The sequence below is a fragment of the Rhinolophus hipposideros genome, assembly GCF_964194185.1.
Source record: "Rhinolophus hipposideros genome assembly, chromosome: 8".
In the NCBI taxonomy this organism is placed as follows: domain Eukaryota; kingdom Metazoa; phylum Chordata; class Mammalia; order Chiroptera; family Rhinolophidae; genus Rhinolophus; species Rhinolophus hipposideros.
This window is the reverse complement of record NC_138054.1, coordinates 76,533,888-76,548,700: the sequence shown is the minus strand read 5'-3', so window position 1 is coordinate 76,548,700 and position 14,813 is coordinate 76,533,888. Positions and strand designations below refer to the sequence as shown.

At 32.8% G+C, this 14,813-nt stretch overlaps 1 protein-coding gene across 5 annotated transcripts in view; it reads right to left on the bottom strand.

The window, feature by feature from the left end:
- Nucleotides 1-14,813, bottom strand: part of EYA3 (EYA transcriptional coactivator and phosphatase 3) — an 89,374-nt gene that overhangs the window by 57,075 nt on the left and 17,486 nt on the right. For all 5 annotated transcript variants that reach the window (XM_081056595.1, XM_081056597.1, XM_081056596.1 and 2 more), the window contains exon 2: nt 4,082-4,182. In XM_081056595.1, coding sequence (XP_080912721.1) covers nt 4,082-4,114 — 33 coding nt within the window. In that variant the 5' untranslated portion in view covers nt 4,115-4,182. The remainder of the gene's footprint in view (nt 1-4,081; nt 4,183-14,813) is intronic.

The window sequence follows — 14,813 nt, the reverse complement described above, 5'->3', positions numbered from 1 at the left end:
TTGGAAAAAAAGTCCTGGAAGTACACACTGTTCCCCAATAAAGTCCTGTTCCCTTTCCCCGATAAAATCTTAAAAAAAAAAAAAAAATGAGCCGACTTAAGGAAAACTGTTCTGACTGGAAACTGTAAGTCTAAAGACAAGAAGTTTACATGCCCACCAAATTTCACAAATGACAAAATACAGGTTCTTGTTATAAAATGCGCTGTCCTTCCCACCTGAAGATGACATTATTTACATAGGTCAAATAATATAATTTTCCAATAATAGGGATGAATTTATGCTTAGCTCACCCACAGACCATCTTTGTGATAAAAGAAATGTACTTATGAGCTAGTTGGTTAAGTAATGAAAACAGTCTAGAGTCTTCAAACAGTAATACATACAAAGAAAACTAGATTGAAGAATCTAACTTATTTTAGGCTTAATTTCAGTAGAGCCACGGTATAAGAAATTTAGCAAATGAATCCCCTCCCCCGCAAAACAGGTCTTGGAGCAAAAATTTAAAAGATACCGTAAGTGCCTTTCAAGTAAAAACTGCTTTCTCACATTTTTATTACAGTGCCAACTCAGTATAAAGAGTAAGCAATTATAAACAGAAATAAAGAAAATGTACCTAAAGTAATGTCTACCAAAGAAAAAAGTCTGGGAGAGGAAAATGTGTTATCAGCTAATTTTTTACCTTTAATGGCCCACTGTTTGTCTTGATTTGGGTAATTACGTCCCCATGTAAATCAGCGACAGGAAGCATGTGCTACCTTAGCACGAGAGGCAGGTAAACTAACAATGGACACAGACATATTTGACTGGATTACAGAAGTACAGGTTCAAGCAATATAATTCAGAAACCTCAAAAGGTTAAACATGGAATTACCATATAATCCAGCAATTCTACTACTAGTGACATAACCAAGAGAAATGAAAACTTACATGTTCACATAAAAACTTGTACGTGAATGTTCATAACAGCATGATTCAAAACAGCTAAAAAGTGAAAACAACCCCAGTATCCATGAACAGATGAATACATAAAATAAAATAAATAAAATAGTGATTAATAAATAAAAGGATGAATGATAAATAAAACCATACGATGAAATAATTAGTATTGAGTTTGGTATGTATATTCTTCCAAAAATGTTTCCTATGCACATAATGTCGTTCTAAAACTTGAGTTCACAGAGCACTCCTGATAGCCATAAAGGAGTTTTTCAGGTGCCTCCAGTTTGCCAGAAACAATTTTGGTTTATACCTCTTGTCCAAAAACCAAGTCTATTAGTGCCCCTCTTTCATTCTTAAAAGAGTTCCAGTTTGGACAATAATATGAACTGCTTCAGAGTAGATAAAAAAGATGAAGACTGGGGGATAAGAATGGGGGGTGGTGACCACAGGGAAACCATTTCTGATTGCAGAGGATTGGGCATTGACTGGTGATAAGGGAAAGTAAAAGATAGGGCCTGAGGCTAAGATTTATGTTGCACTGTGAACATGGACCTGAACAAATCTTAAGATAGAGCAAGTGAGAAGTAGAGAAACGAGAGAGGGATAACACAGTAAGAGACCAGAAGAGACAACGGGATTAAAATAACTCCAATACTAATGCCCATCAGTAACATCTCCCTCTATATACAGGTAAAAAAGTACGGTTAAAAATCTTAGTTTTATCAACTTGAAACAAGACCATTATTTTGGATCTCTACTACAACCCTTTTCTCCTCAAAGTCTGACATTTACTCTTCCTATTTTAATTATTTTTAACAGTTAGTAAGTGTTCTGTGTTTTCTTAGATTCTGTTTATTTGGCATCCATTAATCACAGGGCCAATGCTGTTTATATTTCCCCTGTGATCCAGAGTCCATGCTCCGAACCACCTCCTTTATCTAACTCAAACTCACCAAGTCAGTATTTCCCCTGATCTAAATCAACCCAGGGCCAGATACCAGACACCTACCTAGTGGCAGCCCTTATACCCCAAAACCCCCTGAAATTATTCAATGTAGCCCATCCTACGTTGTTTACCCTGCCTTGCTTTGCCTTACTTGCCTTGCCTGTGTTGGGAACCCAAGGAAGGCTGTGGTCTATGCATTCCCCTAGCTCCTTTCTGCCTCCTGACCAAAACCGGTGCTTCCCTGTAGCCTTGTGTGCAGTGCCATGCCTTGCATTTCTACGGCAACTGTGAGTGACACTGAACTTTTCTTTCTATGGCAATGAGCTCTCAGTGTTATCATTCAGTCACCTTCATAAATTAAGACCCAGACACAAGTCAGTAAGAAAATGATATGCCATGACAATCACAATTTATAGTCAGCAGAAAATTTGTTTTTAAAGTGCTTTATTTTCTCACCTTCCTCTGAAGTAATAACAATCAGGTTTTATACCTTAGATTATAGAAATTGAATAGTATGGGAAGGAAAAGCAGCAGTGCAGAAAAGATGACCTGCCAGCAGGTCAGCCTCACAATTCTCATTCCCGTAAACAGGTGAGGAGTCACTAACAACAATACCCCTATCAACAACTTATATATATATATATATGTCTCCTGAAACTATGACTAGAGCTTTTACTACATTAAAAACTCAATGACATAACTTTCCTTGGTACATTTAGTGTCTCTAATTCAGCTATTTGTCCTTATAGTGTATATCCTACCATGTATATTCCCCCAAAATAAGACCTAGCCAGACCATCAGCTCTAATGTGTCTTCGGGAGCAAAAATTAATGTAAGACCCGGTCTTACATTATAGTAAAATAGGACCCGGTCTTATATTGTATTATATTACATAAGACCCAGTCTTATAGTATAGTAAAATAAGACCGGGTCTTATATTAATTTTTACTTCAAAAGATGCATTAGAGCTGACGGTCCGGCTAGGTCTTATTTTACTATACTATAAGACCGGGTCTTATATTAATTTTTGCTACAAAAGACGCATTAGAGCTGATGGTCCAGCGAGGTCTTATTTTCGGGGAAACACAGTCGATATACTGCTGAGGTTGATTTTTAACCTTATCATCTCCCTGATTATTAATGCCCCACCAAGAACAGGGAATGACATTTCAAATGTTTCAAAGGGCTGTTTTACTAATTGCTTACGTCTTCCTCATTTTATACTTACCGTAAGTGAGAGGGTTAAAAAATAATGGCAAAGTAATCATCAGTATACATTGCTCAGCTTAAAGAAAAATATTAAAAACATAATAAAGAACATCAATACTTAAATAAAGCTGGTGTCCATCCTTCTATGATGTAAAGGATACATCTAGAACATGAAAAACATACCCTATTATCTGCTTTCAAAATTCAAAATTTTCTATGGATTTTCATAAAGAAAGGTAAACAAGTACCACTCTATATTTTCTTTCAATATAAAATGCAAGAAGCTCACTCAGGATAGCAAATTGAAATCAGTATTTACCTAACTTCAGAAAAAGAAGCTCAAGACAAAAGGAAAAGACCCTTTAACATAGAACTATTGTAAGAGAATGATTATTATTGTTTTCATTTTTTAAATACTAAGGGACAGAAAAAAAAAAGGAGAAGAAGAAGCGATGGCAAGGCAATAAATACATTATCACTTGGGGACATTTAAAATTTTATTTATATTAAATATTTAAAAGACATTAAGAATTCAACCTAGTTTATAGGGTCTCATCTGTTTTTAAGAATTAGCTAGTGGTCAGATTATACTTTCTTTAAATTACTACAATTTTTTAAAAAATTGGATCAGTTAGGGAAATTTAGGTTAAGATAAAACTGAATTTTCTGGCAGAAATGGTATATACTGTTTGGTAAACAGATGTCCTCTTATCTTCTAAAAACTATAAGAATAGTCACTGATTTTTTAAAATGACATTTCTAAATAATGTACTAACTTTGTAATGCTGAATTTTCTAAGCAGACTCCTTAGCATTGTTAGCAAAATATGAATTTAAAAACATATGACATTGTTTTCTGGGAAGAAAAGGAGTCTTTTCCTTATTTTTATTTGGAATTTGGAATCTAGTATAACTGAATAAAATTTAAAAATCTCTTAAGATTAGCTTTTCTATAATCAACTTGAAATTTTTAAAGGAAATACTTACTGGTTGCTCTGGTAAATCTTGTTCTTCTTCCATGAGGACCAATATTTCTTTATCAGGCTTATGTGACTGGATCGGAAGTGTCTCTCAGCAGTCTTCACAGTCTGTATAAAAAAGAGGGGGAATTCAAAGCTTTATATGCTCTGAAAGCATTATCATTCAGGCCATCAGAAAATAATTTTTTAATATTTTGTTACCCCAAGCTTTCCACGTGAGTTCTAAATCTCAAAATCTCAAACTTGCACGTGGCTTTTTAAAATTGACACGCTGCACCAAGTCAAGATAGGTATGATTTTTATAATACCTTGCAAAAGCCAGCACGTGGAATCACTGCTGTACTTAACATGGTTACTATAGCGCCTAATGCATTCAACATTTTACAATGACAGCCATATGCTGATAACCAGAACAATTTTTTTTTAGGATTAGAGTTACATTTTTAATGATAAAAACTAGCCTAGCAAGTCAGTAAGTTATGATAACATCTACCCTGCTTTAATGTAGAACATTTATATAACTCTCAACAGACACACAGAATCACTTTAAACAGGACAAACGGGAATATCAATTACTTTCATAACCAACTATTTGTATACATGTAATCGATTTAAAGGACAACTCAATTATTCTGGATCTACTTTAATAATGCAAATGAATAAGTAAAGTGAAACTCTGAATTTTAGAATTAAGGAAAAATAATCATCTAAAGCTGGGACCCAATTTTATTCTGAAATAATAAGCTCCACTAAATATGCTTCCTAGTCAATTATTTAAGCAAAATCTTTTTCTCCTCAGATCCTGCTCTTCCTGTCTTGATTTTCAAATTAAAAAAGAAAAATAGGACTCTAGGCCCCACATTTACTGGTAAGAACACCTTATTGTGCCCTTCTGGCAAGACAAAGACACAGACGATAGAAAATTTAAATACATCATAAAAACTAAAAACTCCATTACTATTTAACAAAAATGAAACCAGCACTTCTCCCGAAAGATGTGATTGCTTATGCTTTTAATTAAGGTAACACCTGTTGTCACTTCTCCCAACCATTGTAACCAACTTAACATATAAAGGTAAAGAGAGTATAGAGTCTTACTGCAGAAGTAATGAAAATAGATAAATAACATGCAAAGGGGAATGAAAAACTTCAGTTATGCCACTATACCACCACTCCATGTCTACTGCTCTCCTTTGGCGCAGTACGACACATTTTTAGAGCCACACTCCAGAATGGGAAAAGAAGAGAAAACGTGTAAGGGACACAAAAATGTCCAATTCTGACTCTTTACTCCCTGCCCTGATCTAGAATGTCAAAGGAAAAAAAAGTCTAAAGGTCAGAAGCACTGGATTCTCAATGCACTCACGTGTAGCACATACAGCCTCAAAAGCTAAGTTCTCATACTACCTGACGTAGGTAACTAGCGCTGCAGAATTACAGAGCGCAATAACTAAAGCTCACAGGAGCTATCTTCCTGTACTTGTTTTGTTTTACTCAGAAGAGCATAATCAATATGACGTGAAACTGACTTACAATTTTGAAAGATGAAACATTTTTATGTTTCACCAACCTATACCTTAGTTTTAAACTGAAATGTCTTTAAGAGATTTTAATACTGTCTAAATGTACATAATGTTCATCTATGATTTCATCCCATAAGAGCAAAATCATTAGGAAAATATAATGCCTAATTTGTTGAACTTTTAATGTGACCAGCTCTCACCTAAACAAAAAGTGATAATATTCCATGTTTTACTTAATTCAAGGCGATAACTGTAATAATTGCTATCTCTGTTTATTAGATTCTCCGAGAGGGAGAGGAAGGGGATATTCCTTCTCATTGGGGAAGGGTTATAAAATCTATCTCTGGGCAAGAAGGCAACAAAATTTTTTTTTTTTTTAAGGATACTCAATAACATGTGCTTTAATTTGGTTTTAAACACAGAACTAATTTATTTTTAAAATATGAACATTAAAGAAGAACATAGATTTTTATTGATCAAAAGGGATTATGGGTTTTAAAAGGCAAGAAATACTACTCTTAATAGAGGGGAAATAAATTGTCAAGTCACACAAAACTAAATGTTAAACTCTTGAATTTTGCTTTTTAGAACTATAAAATATTTCTAAAAATATTAGTGATTTTATAATGGAAATGGACTAATTTTTTTATTTTTCTTGAAATAAAGTCTACAGTAAATTGCAAGAAAACCTTTAAGAGAAAAATTAGAAGACATTTCTTTCTACCTCTACTACTTCTATGAAAATAAGCAGGCTTTGTTGTTTCTGTCTTTAAAATTGCCTTTATTTTCTCAGCTTTTAAACTTAGTGGAACAAAATGGACATAGATAATTTCTGTATTAAAAAAACTTTAAAAATCAAGTAATTGGTTAATAATCACTAATAATTTTATCATTTTAAAACAAAAAGAGCAATCTAGAAGGAAAGTATATGATTTATTACAGAATCTTCTGGGATTCTACAGGCAACATGTGATATGTGTGAAGTCTGCAAACATATATTCTGGTACATTTGTGTATAAAATATATTAATAAGGACTATAAATTACATAATTCCATCACAGACTGCATCTAAGATACTCCTTTCCATCAACACAGTATTCTTCCTTCCTTCCAAAAATTTGTAATTTGAAAGAGCTGAAATATAAGAACATACAAGGATGCACATATTTGTCGCGTTCCTAGTATTTATCCGTGTGCTGAAACTTTTCAGATCTCACACCACTTTCTACAGTGGCATGTGCTTACAATCAAAAGTCACGTTTATTAGCTACCAGATGAAACTGTTATATAACACAGACCCAGTGATCCAGTACTTGATAATAAAAAAAAGTACAGAATTACTATACAAATCATAGTATTCTCATTTCCATGCACTAGTTTTAGCGTTTAATTTAATTGTATGTTTTTTTGGGGGGCGGAGTTGTTGGGTTTTGTTTGTTTTTTTACTATTAATATAACCTGACATTATTCTACATTCAATAAGATTCATCTTTTAATTATCCAATAATATAACAGCTTGACATAATAGTGGAAGGTGGATTCTTAATGTAGTTTAAATGAATATAATTATAACTTAGCCAAACATCCAATGAAATTACAAAACACGCTCTGAATTCATCTTATGGTTAAAGTACCTTATGGCATTTGAATAGTAATGTATTTTCATAATTTTCTAGTTTCAATTCTTACAATTGGTTTCTAAATATAACTGTTTCATCACCGTTTTTAGAGTTTGTCAAAATCTATTTGCCTTCATGGACAGAAACCTGGGAAAATCTACCATTGAGAACAGAAATAGTATTGCCTAAGACTTCACATTTCCCTACCTGAAGATGCTGACAATGAAAAAATAGGAACTTTGGTTTGATTAAAAAGGTCACACAATTTTAAATATTGCCATTTCACATACTAGTAAATAAAAGCAAGATATTTTTGTAATATGGCAGTCGTAATTTTTAATCCTTAGAAATGAATGGGAAATAATTAGTAACAAATATTTTATCTCAAAATTCTAATTAGATTTCTGCCTCATAATTTCTGTTTTGCAACAAGTTCAACACATTATTTACCTTGTAGTTATAAATGGCCATCTAAGCAAGAACTTAGGTTACGTCAATGTGTTGTTATAGCTCTTAAATACAGGAAAGAAAATTGAAACATGTATATGAACATTTTAAAGCAAAGAATAATTTTTTTACAATGAAAACAAAGTATACATCACTATTAATTACATCACGAGAGATATCTAAGTAGAGCAGAACAGTCTGATTATAGGTCCTTGCAGGGGAACTTGCATGCGGCTAAGTATGCACAGAGATATTTAGGTGTTAACTGAATATCTTTGATACAGTTCTAAATAGAAAACAGGTCGTTCATAAATTTGATCACTGACTACTTACTACCCGCTCCAGAGCCTTATATGTACTTTTAGAGCACACCAAAGAAAAGGCTACAGAAATTTCCCTGGAGAAAATTAACAGCATCCTTCCCAAAATTAAATATATCTCAGCAATAATAATTATAAACAATAGTAGCCTAAAAAAGTATTTAAAAAGTGGTCTATCACCACTTAAGATTTTCCTTAATATGTGGATTACTTTAGGACTTAAAAGAAAAAAGAAACTAGCAAATGTTTACCATGGTATCCTCAAATATAAATATGTGTATGCCTTGAAGAATGAAAACAAAAAGCAAAACAACTTCTTCTAAATTGCTTTAAGATGACTGCTTCAAGTATTGTTATTCAACAATAGCTGATCTATTCTAAAGGAGATCTATCAATGAATTGAGAAACAAGTGTTCTAACACCCAAAGCACCAAACATAAAACCTAAACGTATCTCTTAAAAATAAATTCTAATTCATATGGTAGGAGGCTTATACGGCAAAATCAGAAAACATGTCAAGAAAATAATTCTAAAACATTTCTGTGGTCTCTTGCAGAACAGTGCTTATCAGCAGTCAGTGTTGATGGGAATGATACTAACTAGCAATTTGGGATTTGTAATCTACAGAACATATACATTAGGTTTCAAATGAGAAGTAAACAAAGGTTTATTCCAACACCTACAAATTTCTTATTGAAAATTAGGCAAAAATAATATTTTGGAGGAGAGAATATTTTGGAGGGGAGGAAAATAATAGAAGCATTTGAGGAAGAGCTGCCCTACACCCGTCTTTAATTTAAAACCAATTATTGTGGGAAGGATAAAAGAGCTATCATTTACAGAGCATTTATAATACAGCAAGTATTGCTACATTTGTTGTCTTACCTAATTTTATCTCCACAACTATCCTAAAACACAGGTGGTATCATTCTTATTCTATGGACAGGACAACTGGGAGTTAGAGATTTAAACAATTTGCCTGAGATACTAGCAATAACCTTTCAGATTAAAGTAGAAATACATCAAGTAAAGAGTCTAGAGGGTAGTGGTGATGGCTGCACAACATTGTGAATATACTTAATGCCACTGAATGGTATACTTTAAAATAGTTAAAATCATTAATTTTTACATATATATATATATATTTACCACAATAAGAAAAAATACAAAAAGACCCATGAGACTAGAAATACCAAAACAATAATTAAAAGAAAGTATTTTTAATAAGTGGAGAAAAATCAATATTTAAAATGTATTGTCAGAAAAACTGAGTATCAATGTGGAGAAAACCATATCCACATCATACACTATGATTAATTCTAAATATAGGAGGAACTAGTAGCATTCAAAAAATATTGGAAGAAACAGAAAAGCATATTTATCTCATCTGTGGAAAAGAGATAAATTTTTCAGCAATAGAAGAAAGCATAAGCAACTACTAATCAATAGATCTGGTTACATAAAATAGACCTTCATGCAATGAAAAAATAACAAATCTAATATTAAAAGGATATAATAAATGGAAGCAATACCTGCAATAACCACGATAAAGCTTAATGTCTTCAATATAATAAACCTAACCAATTCAACGTTTACGGATCATCTGTTATGCAGCAAACATATACATCCACCAAAAGATACAGTTTAAGATAGAATCAGCATTTGGAAAAAAAGATTCTCACTAATAACTGAATAAATTTTAATATTTTAATATACCACTTCATACTTATTAAACTACCTAAACTAAATCTAAACAGCAAAACCTAGAGTTATCTGGGCTCTAAGAAGATAAGAAATATTCGGGCACAGCTATAAAATCAGACTGTTCTCCAGTTAGAGTATAAAAAAGATCATAAAATTGCCCATGGTCTGAATAATTTTCCTTGTGTTTTTTTTTTCTCCCAAAAATTTAAAATAGAAGTTAACTCTATTTTAAAAAGAGAAAGTCTGTTGTTCACAGAAATGAAAAATTAGAAACAACCAACATGTGGAGAATGATTTACCTATGCTGTATTTTTACAATTGAACATTCTATATTAAAATGAAAACTGTAACCTATTTCAATGCAAGCTCATTTAAAACGTGAAAAGAAATGTAAGATTTTACATGAATTATTGCATAATAATACCTTAAATATAATTTGGTAAGATCAAAAGCAGATACAAAGGGAATACAATACTGGATGCTTTAAGGTTTGTGTTTAAAAATATTTAGGTACATTATTTTAAAAATGATTCTATAAAAATGTTCCTCAAGACAGTAAGCTATAATTGGATATAAATTCTACATTCTGGTCACCCTTTTTCCTCAGGAAAAAACTTCAACTTTGAGGGAAAAGCAATTTAAACTGCAGTGATACTCCCTTAACCCCAAATCTTAAATAAGTTCATGAAAACACTACAGGCAGAAAGACTCATTTACTTTTCTTGCTCTGTCATCTATTTCATAAAAAGTCAAGTTAGACCCTGCACACAAATCCAGGGTTGGTTCATTTTATGGTTATGAGCAAAAGCATTCAACTTCCAATAATTAAAGAATTTAACATCAGAAGACATTTCACATTTGGTTTTACCTTTTTGGACAGAAACTACTCTGTGAATACAATAAAATCTATAATATGGTGCCACAAGAAATATAGAGTATTAATATTAATTGTTAGTGGTAATCCCTATTTTAGGGTCGAGTAAATTAAAACCCAACACTTGGAGGCATTGGTTCATAAAGTCTTTAAGTAGCAGAATAAGTAGGGGAACCCAAGATTCTGAACTCCCTTGTCTGAAGCTTTTTATTCCCCTTCATGCAGAATTGAGCATACAACCTTCCCTTTTAAAATTACATTCCTACTATTACCTTAGGCTATTTATTTCTTTTCCTTCATTAATTCTCTAACTATTCTGTTATATTACTTTGACCTCATGGTATAATAGTATGTTCCTAGACGTTTTTAAATGTTTAAAATTTATAAATTTAAAACTTCTTTTGTTAATGTGTTATCTGGCACTTTAAGGCCCTCCTAAAAATCCTAAAATGAGATTTTTTAATGCTACTTTTTAAGTTCTTGTACAGTCTAACAAAAATAACAATTTGATTTCTCTTTACAAACCTTAAGTCTTTAATTTACAATGTACAGACTTTTTACTGTTAATGAAAAAATTTTTACAGGTAATTTTAATTACAAGGTATGTTTCTAGTCAGATATAAGCATCATTTCAGAAAAACAAAATATCTCCCAACCTACTAAAAACTCAGTTATTAGTGAAAATGTTCCCTGCTTCTTTATTAGTTAATAATTAAGAATTCTTCAAAACTACTCTTCTGACTTGTATTGTGGTCTGTACACATGACAGCTAATTCTGTGAAAACTATTAATTTTCCTTTGGTTCTAAGGTTCCTGTGGAATCTTGATCCTAAATTCTACTTTCTTCTTTTTAGTATCTGATAGCACACAGTGGGCATTCAACAAATATTTGTTCAATCGAGCACAATTTCCAGACTCTTGATTCCTCAAAATACTTACTTAAACCAGTTCATTAAGAACTTTCAACATACGTAGGCACAAAAAATTAAAATCTTCACTTTTCCCATTTCTCACTAGAGATGTCTAAAATCACAAGTTTAATTCTTTACAAGGTTTTGTTAACTGATTTGAAAAACATCACTTTAGAGTTTGTGTTAACTGAAAAGCTCCCTTCAAAAAAAAGCAAGGAAAATTTTAATTATATCTGTAAAGAGGGATCACAGCACAGGTACTACTTTAGAGATTAGGAGCCCTTAGTTTTCTCTCCTTTAATGGGCTAAAGTTTTAAGTTAAAAAGAAAGAAAAGGAAGGAAGGAAGGAAGGAAGGAAAGATGGAAGGAAGAAAGGAAGGAAGAACCAACATCCTAATTCCCAGAACCAGTAAATGTTACTTTCTTTGGAAGAGTCTGCCGATGTAATTAAATTAAGGGTTTTATAATAAGATTATTCTCGATTATCTAGGTTGGCCATAAATGCCATCTCATGTCCTCGTATGAAAAAGGCAGAGAGAACTTTAACACATACACTGAGACGGCTACAGAAAGACGAAGGCAGAGACTGGAGTGATACCGCCAAAGAATGCCAGCAGCCACCAGAAGCTGGAAGAGACAAGGAACAGATTCTCCCCCTAGAGCCTATGGAGGAAGTGCAGCCTGCCCACACCTTCATTTCAGATTTCTGGCCTCCAGAACTGTGAGAGAATAAATTTCTGTTTCAAGCCTCCAAATTGGTGGTAATTTTTTATGGCAGTCACAGGAAACTACTACAAATAGCAAAGACGTTTATTTTGTTTTTCATTTGTTTTTGCTAGTATGACCTCTCTGCTTGGGTTTGTTGGCCATCTGGCCACTGAATGAAATACACAAGCTGAAAACAAAGGTGGGAAATGAAGAAAAGTATGTAAATAAGGTAACAGAACATGACTGTACATATAGCAACAAAAATGCTTTTAAACATTAAGAAGAACCGGGTAAACAAAAAACACACAAAAACTGTGCTTGCTTCGGCAGCACGTCCACTAAAATTGAAATGATACAACATCCCTGAACAAGGACGACGCACGCAAATTAGTGAAGCGTTCTGCATTTGAAAAAGAAAAAACAAAACTCAAAAACTTTTCAAAGAATTGGACAGTTTGCCTAATAGAACCGTCACATTACTACAAAGTTAGCATTCTCATGCTTTCACTCTGGGCCAAACCCTAAATTTACAGAAGAAATTCCCAGCTAACAGTAACATTGGTGGTCCCAGTGTTTCATGGATCTTGAGAAGCCTTACCGATTTACTGTCTGAGAACAAACTCAAGTACAGATGGTCCCTGACTTCTGATGGTTCAACTTAAGATTTTTCAACTTTATGATGGTAGACACATTTAGTAGAAAGTGTACTTCAAATTTTCAATTTTGATTTTTTCCAGGGCTCGCGATATGCAGTACAAAACTCTCCTGATGCTGGGCAGCAGCAGTGAGCCCCAGCTTCCACTCAGGCAAGTGGGCCTGAAGGTAAATAATCAATACTCTACACGGTAATGTGTTGCCAGTGTTTTCTGGATATTGTGTCCTAAGTACATTTAAGGCAAGCGAGGCTTAGCTGTGATGTTCAGTGGGTTAGGTACATTAAATGCATTTTTGACTTAGCATATTTTCAACTTATGATGGGTTTATCAGGTAACCACATCGTAAGCTGAGGAACATCTGTACTAATGTCTGTTAGGCAGCACTTAAAATCAGCATACAATCACTATACTCTGCTCTCTGCTGTGCTTTGCTTAGAAAAAAAATTACTGCTAGAGGTAAATCTGAAAAGATGCACAGGTCTTCCTTTCCAGTTCATCTTAACTAACAATCTTAGGCGAACTGTGCCTCAAGATTGAAGCTCATTTTTCTATTTTAATTGAAGTTCGTATTTTATATTTCTTTCATGAAGTCAATTTGTGATATTTATAGAGGATTATGCTTCTCCATAAAAGCATTTTACTAAATGTTTCATTTTAAATTTTGTAACACTACGCTAAGCACTGTATAAGAGCATTAATAAACAAACAGATCATATAGCATGGTAGTAGATAATCAGAAATTTTTCTCATTAAAAAAATGTGACTTCTAACTCAGCAAATGATTTTTTTTCATGTGTTTCTTTGGGGCTTTCTTTAGTGTATAACTTAAATAGAGCCTTAACATTTTTTCTAAACACTAAATATTCGCAGAATATCTCAAACCAGAAGAAAAATAGTAAAATAAAATACAGAGTAGAATATGATAGGTATTAAAGATACATTCTGAAAGAAATCATATTTAGTGTGTTTGGCTACTGTCTATCGAAAACTTATGTCTGTTGAAAATGCCATTTAACTTAAACACATTAAAATGTATAGATTTAAGAGAATAAAAAATTATACAGGCTTAGCTAATTTAACCAATAAAAGCTGTTAATGCTAACTTCAAGCAACAAAGTAAATGAGAAGAGTAAATTTTAGGAACTTACTCCTTTTCTTGTTAAAGACTCTTAATTGAAACAATTTTCCCAGAGGTTCTCTGTATAATTTTCTGGTTGGTCTGCAAGGAAGGGATCAAATCTACAGAGGCCAGCAGTCTCGAATGTTGGAATCTCCTCTAACTGCAACTCAAAAGGAACTATGCACAAATTAAACTCGTTCACCAAAAGAAAAGTATGACATATATAGCATTTTGGGATAGATATGAACTGAAAAAAAAATATTCTTGCAATAAATAGAACCAAGACTAGTAGTGGCATCTTATAAATTGGTTATAACATGTTAGAGCCAGAATTAAAGTTATACTGAATGCAATGTGGTATTCTGGAATGGATCCTGGAATAGAAAAAGTACATTAGTAGAAAAAATAGTGAAATCTGAATAAAGTCTGGAGTTTAGTTAATAGTAATGCACCAATTACTAGTTTTGACAAATGACTATAGTTACATAAGACATTAACAAGAGGGGAAACTAGATGAGGGGTATATGGGAACTGTCTGTACTATCTTTGAAACACTTAGGAAAATCTATTCCAGAATATTATCCCCAAATTAAAATTATTCCAAAACAATTATTCCAAAATAAAAGCCTTATCTTTAAAAATGAGGTATCAATTACACGCTTACTAGAATGGTTAAAATAAACAAAAGAAAAACTGGTAATACCGACTTCGTAAAGATGCGGAGCAACTAGAACTCTCAGACATTGCTGGTGTGAATACAAAAAGATACAGCACATTCATTAAGGAAAACAGTTTGGTCTTATAAAGCTAAACATACACTTAACATATGTATGACCCAGCACTCCCACTCTGAAGTA